This window comes from Ascaphus truei, chromosome 9 (genome assembly GCF_040206685.1).
Source record: "Ascaphus truei isolate aAscTru1 chromosome 9, aAscTru1.hap1, whole genome shotgun sequence".
Lineage (NCBI taxonomy): Eukaryota > Metazoa > Chordata > Amphibia > Anura > Ascaphidae > Ascaphus > Ascaphus truei.
The window spans coordinates 44,429,345-44,445,345 of NC_134491.1; the positions used below are offsets into that span (position 1 = coordinate 44,429,345).

General features: G+C 45.2%; 1 protein-coding gene across 3 annotated transcripts in view; it reads left to right on the plus strand.

Moving 5' to 3' along the window:
• The window catches only part of EML5 (EMAP like 5), a 148,550-nt gene that overhangs the window by 119,886 nt on the left and 12,663 nt on the right, over nt 1-16,001 (plus strand). Inside the window, exons 25-35 of one of the 3 annotated variants that reach the window (XM_075614580.1) lie at nt 424-600; nt 2,980-3,181; nt 3,808-3,934; nt 6,650-6,728; nt 7,713-7,842; nt 9,866-9,964; nt 12,997-13,017; nt 13,235-13,408; nt 13,798-14,006; nt 14,743-14,900; nt 15,698-15,812. In XM_075614580.1, the coding sequence (XP_075470695.1) occupies nt 424-600; nt 2,980-3,181; nt 3,808-3,934; nt 6,650-6,728; nt 7,713-7,842; nt 9,866-9,964; nt 12,997-13,017; nt 13,235-13,408; nt 13,798-14,006; nt 14,743-14,900; nt 15,698-15,812 (1,491 nt within the window). Of the gene's footprint in view, nt 1-423; nt 601-2,979; nt 3,182-3,807; nt 3,935-4,946; nt 5,073-6,649; nt 6,729-7,712; nt 7,843-9,865; nt 9,965-12,996; nt 13,018-13,234; nt 13,409-13,797; nt 14,007-14,742; nt 14,901-15,697; nt 15,813-16,001 lie in introns of those variants that run through there. The other 2 variants (XM_075614582.1, XM_075614583.1) reach the window with 2 other exon arrangements.

Sequence of the window (16,001 nt, forward strand, 5' to 3'; positions counted from 1 at the left end):
ACTCCCAGCGGAACGCGTAGGGCATTTCCCTCACTTTTCCGCCTAAAGGTAAGGGGGAAAATGTTTATTTTCTACTAGAGACATTTTGTCATGGCAAAGAGATACAACGTATCAAACGAGAACAATATAAAACACACTTTAATTAAAGCCATGCCATAGAACCGGCACTAAGTACCCCCCCCACCAGGGATCCTTTTTAGGGTAATGAAGGGGGCACAGCAGCTTTGAGCTTAGTGGACATTAATGGGTGTTAGTGGACATTAATGGGTGTTAGTGGACATTAATGGGTGTTAGTGGACATTAATGGGTGTTAGTGGACATTAATGGGTGTTAGTGGACATTAATGGGTGTTAGTGGACATTCGTGGACATTAATGGGTATTGGTGGACATTATGTGTGTATGCTGAGCATCTTATTTCTCAGGTAGAGAAAATGTCCTGGTCCTCCTGGACGAGTGTGCTGGGTCCGAGCTGCGAGGGCATCTGGCCAGTGATTGGAGAAGTAGCGGACGTGACCGCCGCCTCACTCACTAGTGACCACAAATTATTGGCGACTGGGGACGACTTTGGGTTTGTGAAGCTTTTTCGGTACCCAGTTAAGGTAAGCATCCTTCGTACAGAATAGAAATGTCCTGTACACAGTTTGTGTCATGTCGTTATTATTATTTCATGTAACATGATAAACCAGGCGTGGGGGCAGGAAAAGAGCATTATTACCGTACTGTAATATTTTATGTACGTAAATGAATAAACATGCATATTTATTGTTAAATGGTGATTCCCATCGGTTTCTTTGCAAGACATCTGCGCAAGCAGTAATGTATCAGTTTGCACATTCACTTAGATTGTAAGCTCTTCGGGCAAGGGGCTTCCTTTCCTATGGTCACTTTCATGTCTGAAGCGCTTATTCCCGCTATGTGTTATAATATTATGTCACATGCAGTGGCGGATTTCCCGTTAGGCCCGGGCCTTGGGTGGCACCATTTTGGGGCGGCAGAAATGTCCGCCCTGTGTACACTTGCTGCGCTCTTGGGTCTCTCGGGCCTGATGGGAGGGGCGCTTGCATGTGGCTGCCGCCTCCTCGCTTTCACCCTCTTTCTCCTTCCGAATCGCAGCGTCAAATGATGGCAACGTGACGTTGCGGCGTCAAATGACATCATGATGTTGTGTTACCATGGTAACGTGACGCCGTGCGACGTTACGTTGGTGACATCCGCGGCGCTATTTGACGCCGGGATTTGGAATGAGAAGGAGGACGGCAGCTACATGTACGTGCCACGGGGCACTTGGAATCCGCCGCCGGTTACGTGTATTACTGCTGCAAAGCGCTATGTACCTGGATAGCTCTATACAGACATACCCCGCATTAGCGTACGCATATATACATACCCCGCATTAGCGTACGCATATATACATACCCCGCATTAGCGTACGCATATATACACACCCCGCATTAGCGTACGCATATATACATACCGCGCATTAGAGTACGCATATATACATACCCCGCATTAGCGTACGCATATATACACACCCCGTACACACCCCGCATTAGCGTACGCATATATACATACCCCGCATTAGCGTACGCATATATACACACCCCGCATTAGCGTACGCATATATACACACCCCGCATTAGCGTCCGCATATATACACACCCCGCATTAGCGTACGCATATATACACACCCCGCATTAGCGTACGCATATATACACACCCCGCATTAGCGTACGCATATATACATACCCCGCGTTAGCGTACGCATATATACATACCCCGCATTAGCGTACGCATATATACATACCCCGCGTTAGCGTACGCATATATACATACCCCGCATTAGCGTACGCATATATACATACCCCGCGTTAGCGTACGCATATATACATACCCCGCGTTAGCGTACGCATATATACATACCCCGCATTAGCGTACGCATATATACATACCCCGCATTAACGTACGCATATATACATACCCCGCATTAGCGTACGCATATATACATACCCCGCATTAACGTACGCATATATACATACCCCGCATTAACGTACACATATATACATACCCCGCATTAATGTACGCATATATACATACCCCGCATTAGCGTACGCATATATACATACCCCGCATTAACGTACGCATATATACATACCCCGCATTAACGTACGCATATATACATACCCCGCATTAGCGTACGCATATATACATACCCCGCATTAGCGTACGCATATATACATACCCCGCATTAGCGTACGCATATATACATACCCCGCATTAGCGTACGCATATATACATACCCCGCATTAGCGTACGCATATATACATACCCCGCATTAGCGTACGCATATATACATACCCCGCATTAGCGTACGCATATATACATACCCCGCATTAGCGTACGCATATATACATACCCCGCATTAGCGTACGCAATGGGACCGGAGCATGTATGTAAAGCAAAAAATGTACTTAAAGTGAAGCACTACCTTTTTTCCGCTTATCGATGCATGTACTGTACGGCAATCGTCATATACGTGCATAACTGCTGTAAATAACGCATTTGTAACAGGCTCTATAGTCTCCCCGCTTGCGCACAGCTTTGGTACAGGTAGGGAGCCGGTATTGCTGTTCAGGACGTGCTGACAGGCGCATGCGTGAGCTGCCGTTTGCATATTGGGCGATATGTACTTACTCGCGAGTGTACTTAAAGTGAGTGTCCTTAAACCGGGGTATGCCTGTATAAATAAAAATATACATACAGGCATTGCTGTGACTAGAAATGCAATGCTCTGCCCAAATATAGGGCCATATTTACTAGGCTGGGCTTCCCCATAAGACATATTCCATATGGAAGGTGCATTATGGAACAGCACCACTTAGTGAATATACGCCATACTGTTCTGCATATTTCTGAAACCCCTGCGAATGTATAAAATGTTCCGCAGTGATTAAACAGGATCCATGCTGTGTGATCCTCAGGGGAAGTTTGGGAAGTTTAAGAGGTACGTGGCACACAGCTCACACGTGACTAATCTACGGTGGATACATGATGACAGTCTGCTGGTCACTGTCGGGGGCTCAGACACTTCCCTAATGCTGTGGACCCATGAGATGGAGGGACACAGGGAGACCAGGCAGTGTGACAGTGAGGAGTCCGACCTGGACTCTGAGGAGGATGGAGGTATGTGAGAGCAAGGAGGAACACAAGGGCTTTATTTATACAAAAGGGCTGTGAGATGAACCAATCAGAGAGCTCCATTCAGCACAGCTCACTTACACAAAGAACCACTCACTAGAGGTGTCTCTTCCGAGGAACTTGGAGAATTAGAGCCCTGTCATTGGCTCGTGGTGTTGTCATTCAAACAATTAACCAGCCGTCTCCCTTATTTATCACAAGAGCTCTTCTGAATGGTCTGTTCATGTGTCGGTGAGTTCACTAATAATTTAATGTCAAACACACACATTTTGACTTTTTGTTTTCTATTTTTTTTTTTAAAGCAGAGAACCTAATTTTTAAAAGGATAATGAATTAAATAGAACCAGTGGTGATAGTGTAAAATAACTTCAGTATTAGGGGATACTTTTTTATTTGGACCCACAATTGATATTATAGGATGAGCCTCCGAGAGTTCCCTCTCTTCCTCGGAACAGTAATAGGGTCATAGATAATGGATAATAGTGGAACAGGTTACGTGTGTAATAATAGGACAGCTTATTAAGGAGCTTCACATTTTGGAAGATATCATTTGCTTTTATAAATGGGTAATGAGTATGTTCGTGTTTATGACATCACTCCCATCCCTCCAGGTTATGACAGCGACGTGACAAGAGAAAATGAAATGAATTACACCACCAAAGCCTTATCCACAAACATCCGTCCCATGGCAGGAATAAGGCCGCACCTGCAGCAGAAAGAGCTTTCTCTGGATGAGAAGTAAGTAGGGGCAGGGGGGGGGGGGGGGGGGAGGGGGCGAAGGGAGGCGATACAGACCAGGGGTGGGCAACTTCAGTCCTCAAGGGCCACCAACAGGTCGGGTTTTCAGGATATCCCTGCTTCAGCGCAGGTGAGCTGAGCCACTGATTGAGCCACCTGTGCTGAAGCAGGGATATCTTTAAAAGCTGACCTGTTGGTGGCCCTTGAGGACTGGAGTTGCCCACCCCTGCCTTACATCGGGGCCTGGTGGCCAATGCCTCCAAGGACAGAAATCAGGCAGATTTGGGGGTTCTGAACCCCAACACATGGCATTTGAATGCACAGGTGGAATTTGACAAAGGATATTTTTGGGTCCCTGTCCCCTCAAACTTCGCCCCCGGAATTCATAGAGGTGCCCACGGGACCAGCAGCGGCTCAATTCTATCGATGAGACGCCATTGCAACCTATGAGACTGCTAACGCTAAAAGTCAGGGAGACCAAGCAGATTGGCGAGACGTCATTACGAGGGGACGTGTCTGCAATAAGTCAGCGGAGGAATCCCCCCGGAAAACTATGAGCTTAACTGCTATAATGTTAGGATCTTGCACCCAGAGTGTGTCCTACTCTTTAAAAACACCATTTTCTAAATCTCTAGCTTTCCAGGTTACCATGGTAACCTGCCCTGGGCTCCGGAGAGAGCTTCATTTTAACCTCTTGGACATTTCATATTTCAAACGCTTAAATCTCCTGAACAAGGCATCAGATTAAAAAATAAATAAACAGAGTTAGAAAGGGGAAGAAGAGATGGCGTCAGGGAAAAAAAAAAAGAAAATGTAACATTTTTATTAATTGTATTTTTTATTTAATTGCAGTAGTTTCTATGAGCTTTCTGGAAGGGGTTACGGCTTAATAACTTTTGATTGGTTATCACTAGTAGTTCTGTGACAGTTAACGCTTTCTGTGCCGGAGAGAGAGCAGTTCATAGAAATTGGCTAATTCTTATCCTCTGTCTCTGTTCTTGCTTCCATGAAGGCAGGGGGTAGTCAGGTAAGCGTCTGGAAAAGTAAAAATCCTTCATATTCTGTGATATAAATATAATGTCCGTTGGATATTTTTTTTAACCCCTTTGCCATGAAGGCGTTAAATTACAGATCCAGTCAATGTAACAACAATAAGAACGATTACAAATACCTAAATATCCCCTATAAAAGCTGCATTTAATTCAGGGGTGGCCAACTCCAGTCCTCAAGATCTACCAACAGGGCAGGTTTTCAGAATATTTGTGCTTCAGCACAGGTGGGCTCAGTCTTTGACTGTGCCAGTGATTGAGCCACCTGTGCTGAAGCAAGAATATCCTGAAAACCTGCCCAGTTGGTGGATCTTGAGGACTGGAGTTGGCCACCCCTGAATTAAATGCATTTATTTTTCCCTTCCTGTCCCATAACAAATGTGAAGGAGAACAGCAGATGTTCATTTGAATGATGCTGTCTTACATTTCTCGTCACAATTTGCATATTGTAATTACCTAGGTATCATGGGAATGCGTGAAACTGCCTGCCAGCAATGTCACATTAAAGAAGGACGGCGTTTTATAGTGCGATGCACAAACACGGCCTGTTAACAAATAATATATCTCAGCACCGCCGACTCCCAGGCGTATATCCGCGAGAAATGATTTCTGTTTGTAGCTACCGTTGTTTGAGAACTAGAGGGAATTTACAGTGACCCTTGTCCCTATTTTAAGTTGAAAACAATTACACACTCATACAATATACCTCTCTTTGCATTGTCACCGATAAATGCACTGTTAACCCCTTAAATGTCAGAGTGGAATCTGGTTTTCAAGGGGATAAGGAAATGCACATGCATGAAAAATTCTCTGGGGTTATAAAAATAAAACACCTCTTGTTGGACTTTTTTGAGTTGTCTTCATTCATCCAAGATGATTCTTTGTTCGCTTTCATTAAAATAATAATAACAATAATAATTTGTATTGAACGGGCACAATGTGTAAGAGGAGGAGAGAGATACAGTAGATACATTAGCAATGGAGATGCCTTGATTTTAATTATAGCCACTTCCTGAGCATCACGTAGGTTAGGGTATATAAGCTAAGAAGACCTCCTTAATTAATGAGAGTTTTCATCTGAGAATGGCTCGAACGGACACTTTGGACTATATTGAATTACCCCTAAACCTCACTTCCTTTCTGAGTCTTTGCCTCCAGCTATCCTTGTGTATGTAATGTGTATCTTTTTCTTACCTGCTGCTGTGTAGAGGTTCCAGGTAATTCTGTCCCTCTAAGTGTTATATCATCATCATCCATCAACATCCAGTGAGCTGTGTTCCGTACCACCATTTGAATGTCATCAACGTATCTTTCCCATCATCACTGTAGAGACTGCGGATTTCAATGGCTAGAGTGTAATAGCTATGACCATATTAACTCAGACATTCAGCCGAATGCTGGAATATACTTAATAGCAGCTGCTGCACATTTGAAAGAATTACCTCCCACTGGATCTACTGTAGGTGGGAAGTCCCCAGACTGTTCCTCATGGCAGTGAAGGGATTAAATGCCCTTGTGTATATTTGCTAATTCATTGGTTATTCTGGAGGGGGTGGCAGGTTTTAGAACCCGCGCCGTGCATGTTGCAGTCCTTACCTCTGTAGATCGCTTACTCTGGCGTGGGATGGGTGACCGACCGTTTCTTATTCCCACTTCTCTGTTTCAGACCTCCTGTAAGTAGGGCATTGCCACCGCCTGAAAAGCTTCAGACTAATAACGTTGGGAAAAAGAAGAGACCCATAGAGGTAAGAAGGGAGACATCGTCACAGCCGCTCCTCATCCTCTGTCTAATCACTCACTGATCATCATCATTCAATGTGTGTGTTCATAGCCCACGGGACATATGCGTCAGCTGATTCGTTATGACTTTTTTTTATATCCCTACCATGTATATGATAATAACCACCACAGTTATAAAGGCCCCAAATAAGAAGAGCTCCGGCAGAGGAGGAGGTGGTGGGGATTCATTGTTTTCCTGTGGGTTTCCAGGTACAGACCTGCAGCTTCATTCATAGTCTGATCCAAGAGCAAAATCTGACATTAAGTAATGGAGCCCCTCCCCCAACTATCTCTAAATTAATAGCAATTCATTTTTCCATGCATTTGGGGGCTTCCAAAATTTGGGGAGATCACTAAAACCTGTGAAAGAACGGCGCCTCTGTGCCAACTACCGCGTCTTATTTCTTTCTTTCCACCCTGATAATATGATCAGCAATGAAATCCGAAAGGACGTTATTGCTGCATATTAATCATATTAATATGAAATAACTTTTTTTTAGCACTTTGTAGAGAGTGCTGTTATTTAGAAGTTTCCAAAAAATTGCTTATTACTCAACCCTGCTCATTAAAGCTGCACAATACCAAATGGTTTGAATCGTAGCGATGGTGTTACATGGCTGAGCGCTTTTATGTTGGAAGGCAAGGGTTTACATGGTTATTGTTTATAGTCATGGGGTGGCCAACTCCAGTCCTCAAGGGCCACCAACAGGTCAGGTTTTCAGGATATCCTTGCTTCAGCACAGGTGTCTCAGTCTTTGACTGGGCCACTGACGGAACTCCCTGTGCTGAAGCAGGGATATCATGAAAACCTGACCTGTTGGTGGCCCTTGAGGAGTTGGCTACCCCTGGTTTATAGTCCAAAGTAAGGTATGCCGCCCAATGTGTGAGTGTCTGTACCTTGATAAACATCGCCATGCTTCCAGTACAATCTGTTTCTGATAACATGGCAGGACTTGTTGCTGGAGTTGGTGTTTGGATACCGCGGTAAAGATTGTCGCAATAACGTGCACTATCTGAATGACGGCGCTGACATCCTGTACCACACGGCGTCTGTCGGGATTCTGTACAACGTGGCTACAGGTAATGACCGAGGAGTCTTTTCCTGCGATGCAGATGCTGCTGCCTCATGAAGCTCTTTTATCTTAAAGTGTTGCTGATTCCTTAAAACGCGTCATCACACCGACGTGGCCACTTCTGCTTACTTGGGACACATAGAGATATTGAAAATTGTATCATGACTTCTAACCCGGAAGAAGTCATTTAATTCTAGGGCGTATTTCCATCATCTTTAGCTGGTCACAATCTTTAAAAAAAAATATGCGCATCTTTATTATAATGTGATTCCAAACTGTTAGAGTGTTATTCCTGCCGAGTGTGTGAGAGTAGTGTGGTAGTCCTGGGATTTTCATGAAAAAATGTTAAAAACAGATATTTTTATTTTCAGGAAACTATGGGGCATTATTAATAACATATATTTTATCAAATGTTTCTTGTGTCAAAAATAGCAGTGCTAAGAAGTAATACAAACCTTCATATTGTATATGTGTATGTATTTATGATAGTGACTTTATACATATGATGCAGTATGTATTGTTTGAAACTATTTTTGTTGCCTCTTTCATGTTGAATACTTGATTGATACAACTTAAATGAAAACAGAATTTGATGTGTGCTTTTATTTATACTAATATTTATACTAGAAGTATATATAAATATAGTAAATGTCAATTATTAGTGTAATTTTATTTGTAATAGTAATTCTGTGAAAATAATATTTTGTTACTTATACAATGAAACATCCTAGCTGTGTCTAATACAAAGTGTTGTTTATACATAGCAGCGTCATTCTGCGCTAACTAACACCATTAACAGGCTTTTTAGCGTTTACGCCAGAGCTGAAATTGGCGGCCGATTTTGTGGAGGACAGAAACATTATTTTTAAGTACATACAATTTACATCTGAGAAGTCAATTTCTACGCGCCAACAAAAATGAAAAAGATCCTTTTTGCCGCTGCTCGCGCCGATGGAGAAACGTCGTGTTAGTACAGAGGCGCGAACAAGAGAATTTAACATCGAGTTCGACATGCTTCAATTTTTCATTACAAATCTGTTTGCGATGCTTCGTACATAAGCCCAACGATTAAAAAACATTTTGGAATGTTATTTTGTAACATTAGCCGTTACATATGATGTAGGGAGGTGTTGGTTAATTTAAATAAGTAAAACGTACATATGAATTTTTAGGTACATGGTATTGGCTGCCAGGTTTCTATGGAGTTCCTACTGTACAAGCGGACTCTCTCTAAGGCTGCGGTCCCAGTACACCCTGTGCTCACGGCGCGGCGTGCACTGTGCGTGTAAGCACCGCCCCTCAATGGGGGAGGGCCCACTACGCAACGTCACGCAGAAGGTGCAGCCGCGCCGCGCTGCAGGGTTTTTCCCAACTCAATAAAATTGAGTTTACTCCTAGCGACGGAGGCGTTGCCACGCCCCCACCGGCGGTTCACCCAATGAGGGCGAACCAGCCGTGTGCGTAATGACCACGCCCCCGCAAATCCCCGACCACGCCCCCTCCCGTCGCAAGATTCTCCTCTCAGACCGCAGATCGCGGTTAGCGCTGTGACACGCGCTGCCCCCCCCCGCCGGGCGCGCGTGTCACAGACATTACTGGGACCGCAGCCTAAGGAGTAACAAGTGACAAACACCGTCCACTGTACAGTGTACAGCACATATAGCTACCCCTTGTGAGCACATTCACACGTCTAAAACAGGTCCTGTCTGATAAGATCCTGTCTGATAAGGTCCTGTCTGATAAGGTCCTGTGTGAGACCGGTCCTGTCTGATAAGGTCCTGTCTGAGACGGTCCCGTCTGAGACCAGTCCCGTCTGAGAAGGCCCTGTCTGAGACATGAATGTGCTCACTAATGGTATTTTTATATGGAGTTACTATGAATTCTTAAAGTGTTCCGCGTTTCTTAAAAGACCTAAAACCCTCTGCTCTCTGGCACTGTATTAAATACCTGAACGTTGCTGAGCTCTGATTAGCATCAGAATCATTTGTGTTCCCAGCATAATCCTGTCATCTCTTGGGGTTTTTTTTCAGGCTCTCAAAGTTTCTACCAGGAACACACGGATGACATTTTGTGCCTGACTTTGAACCAGCACCCAAAGTTCACCAACATAGTGGCAACTGGTCAAGTAGGTATGTTTGTATGTGAAGCCCGTTCTTAGCCCATGCCATGGCTTGGATCCGCTGGCTGAGCTTTCTTACACAATGCTCTATATATATCCTTACTGATTTATATATATATATATATATATATATATATATATATATATATATATATATATAGATATAGATATATCTATATATATATATTTATATACAGTTAAGTTATGGTAGGTAAAAAAAAGTGACAAAAGGCTGGGGTAAGATTGCTTAAAAGCTGTGTTTAAAGCAGCATGCATTGGCTTAAGGGTTGCTCTGTAATAGGAGCATGAGATAAAAGGTGGCACTGTGTGCTCATTTGCATGTCATTTCCCAGAATCCTTTGCTGCAGTGGAAGTGCTGTTTGCTGGGTGATAATGGTGAAAGACGGGGTTGCAGACCTGCCTAAGACATGCAAATGAACATACAGTAATATTTACAGTTGCTATATGCTTTACTGTGGATGGTTTTTGTCACGTTTTTTACCCACCATATATATATATATCACAAAGACAAAAAGAAGCGCCAGCTCCATGGCATAATATTGTTTGTAAAATTGACAATTTATTAAAAAAGCAGAAAGTGGCCGCCAGGAATTGCACTCACTTCAAATAGTAAAAAAGCATTCAAGGGAGACAGTCTGTAAACCAGCTGAGACTGCAGGAGGATAGAAAGGCAGGTAACTGCTGTAGATATACACAAGCAGTAAATAGAGATACTTAGGCCTTGCCCCCGCTGCCTACTACAGCGTCCGCCGCTGCGCGCACGAGAACCCTCCCTGCAATGGCGCCGGGCCCGCTGTGAGGGGGGGCCGCAGCGCTCGCGCGAGAGCTACTCCTGCTCTCAGTAATATTGAGAGCAGGACTCGCGTCGAGCGATACGCCACGCCCCCCGGCGGTTCAGCCAATGAGGGCGAACCTGCCGGGTGATGTCATGGCCGCGCCCCCGTCACTCCTCCGCCACGCCCCCCCGGTCTCTCCTCTTGCAGTGAGCTGCAGACCGGGGAATCGGCTGAACGCGCCGCCAATATCGCGGGCGCGCGTTACAGCGGCGTGACCGGGGCCTTAGCCTTATCCGTGGCTGGATGGGAGATAGTAGTCAGTGTGAGCAGGAGGGGTGGTGGTGTTAGGCAGCGGTCCCAGTAATGTCTGTGACACGCGCGCCCGGCGGGGGGGGCGGCGCGTGTCACAGCGCTAACCGCGATCTGCGGTCTGACAGGGAGAGAGGAGCTTGCGACGGGAGGGGGCGTGGTCGGGGATTTGCGGGGGCGTGGCCATTACGTCACGCAGCTGGTTCGCCCTCATTGGGTGAACCGCCGGTGGGGGGCGTGGCCACGTCTCCGTCGCTAGGAGTAAACTCAATTTTATTGAGTTGTGAAAAACCCTGCAGCGCAGCGCGGCTGCACCTTCTGCGTGACGATGCGTACTGGTCCCAGTCCCATTGAGGGGCGGTGCTTACACGCACAGTGCACGCCGCGCCATGCGCACAAGGTGTACTGGGACCGCAGCCTAAGGCAGGTAGCTGATACACCGTCCGATGTAGTAGGAAGATATCCAGATGTCAGCTTCTTCACTCCACGTGCCTGACGTGAAACCATAGTCCCAGCACTCAGACCTTAGAACACCCAACTCTGCTAATAAAGCTCCGTTTTGCCCGGAAGTATCCTCTGCTTTTCCTCATGTGTAGTGAGAAACTGGCAGACCTCGAAACAGCCTACAACTTGCGTGATGACGTCAGTGCGTCACTACATCACAACGTCCTGACGCGTTTCGTCACGTGAGTGAACTTTTCAAAGGATGATAGGCTGCTGCCTGCTGGAGCATTATATACCCTTGTGGGCAATCACCGTGAGTTAGTTACAGCTGAAACACAGCGGCAGCCGCCTATCATGTCGTGAACAAGTTCATCAGCATAGAACAGATAAATAAACATATTAAAAAACAATCAAATAACGATCAAATAATTAAAAAATCTGTTCCATATAGCAATGAACAAAAATAAACAGATCTAAAATGTTTCCCTGCAACATAAACATTACCTTTTGAAGAACGTGTGATGTGTTATTTTATTACATCCTGTTGCTCCAGGTGCTCGTATTTGTATAAGATTGAGCCTGTTATATGACAGGGATGAAGAAATCCTCTTATTAATCTATGATAGCCACTAGTGATCATTAATATCAGTTCACTTGAGTAGTCATTAATGATCTCTCATGGCTTTCGCTGTTTAGTTGAATAAATGGCAGTTCCACTCTTTGTATAAAATCGCAGAGAAAACTTGCACCAACTTTTGCTCCAAAATGGAATCACATTTCCTAAACGTGTTGCTCCAGGTTCTTACATAAGGTGCAGATTTTTAAGCAGGAAAATTACTGCCGCCTCAGACCTGGCGGATTGTTTGACGCAGAATGAAAGTGACACACAGAGGATTACAATTTAATACATCTCATTTGAATCTGTGTGTCGTTTGTCTCCCGGACACCTCCCAAAAACCTGCTGACGCACAGATCGCAAACACTGGACTGGAGCCCTTTATACATTGGCGCAAAGACACGCAACAGAAAAATGATGCAATAAGCGCCAGTTTCGTGCCAATCTTGCCTTTGTAACTGGGCCCCTGTGTATTTATTTTGCATTATTTACAAGTTAAGGAGGTACAGTAACTGTAAGAGAGGGAAGTCATCAGAGATCAAGCAGTTACTGACGTTCTTGGAGCTGCTCGGTTGGGTAGAATATATCAAGTTAATGTTGTGTACTGGTAATTATTAAAGTCATTGTCGCAGAGGCAAAAAGAGGAAGATGAAGTGGACAGAACTGAATGGAGTGCAGTCCCGACTCACAAGCAGTAATCCCGTAAGGAGAGGATTTCAGCTTTCCCTCACCAGACAGAACAGCAAGACCTTTCTGTGAAATATATTACAGGCAGTGCAGGGGTTAAGGGGCATCCAGCGTTCCAGATGTGCTCTCAGGCGGCCGCTGTTTGTCGCTTATTTCTGGTTATAGTGACACCTGTTTTGTTTGTTTTAGGTGATGCAGCAGATATGTCCGGTGAGTGAGGAAACGAAATACATATCCAACATATTCATGTGTGAAAGATAAATATATTCATAGTTATCAGTCTTAGATGTTATTAGATTTCCTTTATACATTTCCCCATAAACCCTCCATTCTGTACGGCAATCTGTTATATATTTGTTGCTGGGGGTCTGTATTATATTAATGTATCTTATATTAATCACTTGGGTTTCCCTGTTTATCTTCACAGCCACGGCCCCCTCTATCCACGTGTGGGATGCCATGAACAAGCAAACCCTGTCGGTGCTGCGCTGCTACCACTCCAAGGGCGTCTGTTCTGTCAGCTTCAGTGCCACGGGCAAACTCCTCCTGTCCGTGGGGCTGGATCCGGAGCACACTGTCACCATATGGAAGTGGCAGGAAGGTACCACGTACTTATTGTGTAACAAGGCAACTTTGTATCTAGACCAGCTGCCGGTAATGTAATGACTGGCAGAATATGGGACATTGTACCTGAGAGACCCCGGTAGAAAGATTACAATGTAATGTTAGAACGGTGCAACCCACCCAAACACAATGTTCATTTATTGTATTTTCATCTGTAGAATTCGCTTTACACACTTAGAACCGTTAGCAGCCGGGCCAATATTTCCAACGGATTAAATAACAGCTACAGTCATTTCTTCCTACCACTTCTAATATTTATATTATCATCGTTATTATTATTATAGATAATAAAGGCACATTGATTGCCTGTCTTGAAGAGCTTACAGTTAGATGGCTGACATCTTCCTCTTTCTTTATTTGTTTCAGGGGCCAAAATTGCCAGCAAAGTCGGACACAACCAGCGAATATTTGTGGCCGAATTCCGCCCAGACTCGGACACCCAGTTTGTGTCCGTGGGAGTGAAACACGTGCGGTTCTGGACTCTGGCGGGGAGGGCTCTGCTCAGCAAGAAGGGCATGCTAAGTTCCATTGAGGACGCTCGGGTGCAGACCATGCTGGCCGTGGCTTTCGGGGCAGTAAGTACAGAGAATTTCTATTAGCCTCTCAAGTCTTTGAGACCTGTGTGTTATGTGATAAGAAGAGGCCCCTAGAAATAAGAAGGGTGGGGGGCCGTGTTAATCCTTTCTTCCAGGTAGTAACAGCACGCAGAGGGAGTAGGGGGTATAATACTTTTTATTGGACCAACAAGTAGTTGATATGTTACAAGCTTTCCAACCTCTCGGTATAATACCACAATGGTGGACCGTGTGAGGTTGGAAAGCGTGTAGCATATCAACTACTGGTTGGTCCAATAAAAGCTATCATACCCCCTCCTCCCTCCTGTGTTACTACTAGCAATAAGATGCTCCTTAAGGGGCTCTGCTACTCCCCCTTTATTTCCCATGGATGGGAAGCCAGAATCCCCGCAGCTGAACATTGTGAATTTTAGCTCCGGTGACCCCCTGGCTCCCGAAATACATACCGGGAAAGGTAGCACCGGTACTTCCTCATACTTACACCCCCCTCTTCACTCGGGCCAATATCTGGCTGGGAGATTAAAGCCACCATTTTGTTTCTGATTGGGGGACAGAACTGCGGCTACCTTTACAGGTGTGTATCTCGGGAACTAGGAGGTCTCCGGAGCTGAATTTTCACGGTTCAGAATCAGGACCCCTGCTTTCCATCCATTTTTGTGGGTGTTTCCTTTAGTAATGTGACGTTTTTGCAGGGGCGCTGCCGAGGTTTCACATTCATTCTGTTTCCCCCTTGCAGGGTAACCTGACATTCACTGGGACGATCAGCGGGGACGTGTGCGTTTGGAAGGACCACATACTGTCACGGATTGTGGCGAAAGCGCACAATGGGCCGGTGTTCACCATGTACACAACACTGAGGGACGGCCTCATCGTTACTGGCGGGAAGGAAAGGCCGTAAGTGTCACAGTCACTCACTGGGCTGAGGTTCCTTCCCAATGGAGTGCGGGAAGTTGAGTGCGGGAAGTTGAGTGCGGGAAGTTGAGTGCGGGAAGTTGAGTGCGGGAAGCTGAGCGCATCACTGCTGGAAGTTCCAGGTAGCCATATTAGATGTTACACAGGATATGGGGGTAATGTTGTTTTTCCCATAAATGTAAAAGTTATTTTTTTTTAAAGATAAAGGGTTTCTGTATTCCAGGGAATCTCCGGCTTAAAGTACAAATGCTTAAAAGGTACAACCCGAGATATTCCAATTGGGGAAAATCCAACATGTTAATGTCACATTTTGAGTTTCATTTTGACAACCTGCACAGTGATACTTACCTTTCTTTTTTAATTCTGTAGCAATTTGGGGATTCTGGGATGTAGGGAAAAAAATATCTGCACTTTCCTCCATAGGCTCAGTAGGTTTTCCATATAGTGCTTTCATGGGCTTAATATGAGCTTATTGGAGAAAATAGGCACATAGTATGTGCGTATATCTATATTTATATACCTCCATCCATATACATAGCGCTTTACAATACACGTGGCACAATATTACAGCACATAATGGGAATAAGCGCTTCAGAGATAAAACAATAGGTAAAGGAGTCCCTGACCCGAAGAGCTTACAATCTAAGTGGTGCGGAATACATTTCAGGCGGTTCTGCACCTATGTTTGGAGCCCTACTTGTGACATGTCTTTCCTTGGCTGGAGCGGTTGTATTTGACTGGATCTGGATTCATTGCTCCGCATGTTTCGGCTTCTTTAGGTCCAAGGAAGGCGGCGCAGTGAAGCTGTGGGATCAGGAGCTGAAGAGATGTCGTGCCTTTAGATTAGAGACCGGACAGATCACAGACTGTGTGAGATCCGTGTGCAGAGGGAAGGTAACGTGTCTGATACAAATAAGGGGGGCGCAGGTCTCAAGTTGTTGAGCAGGAGGAGGGGTGTGGGACAAGAGACTGAGGACCTCACCTGACTCATCAGAAGGAAGTCGTGGCGAGCGTCTGTGGCCTGCCAGGCTCCTTCCTCCCCCGGGCCCTCTGCCCTCGTCAGCGACTGTGTATGGGGGTGTT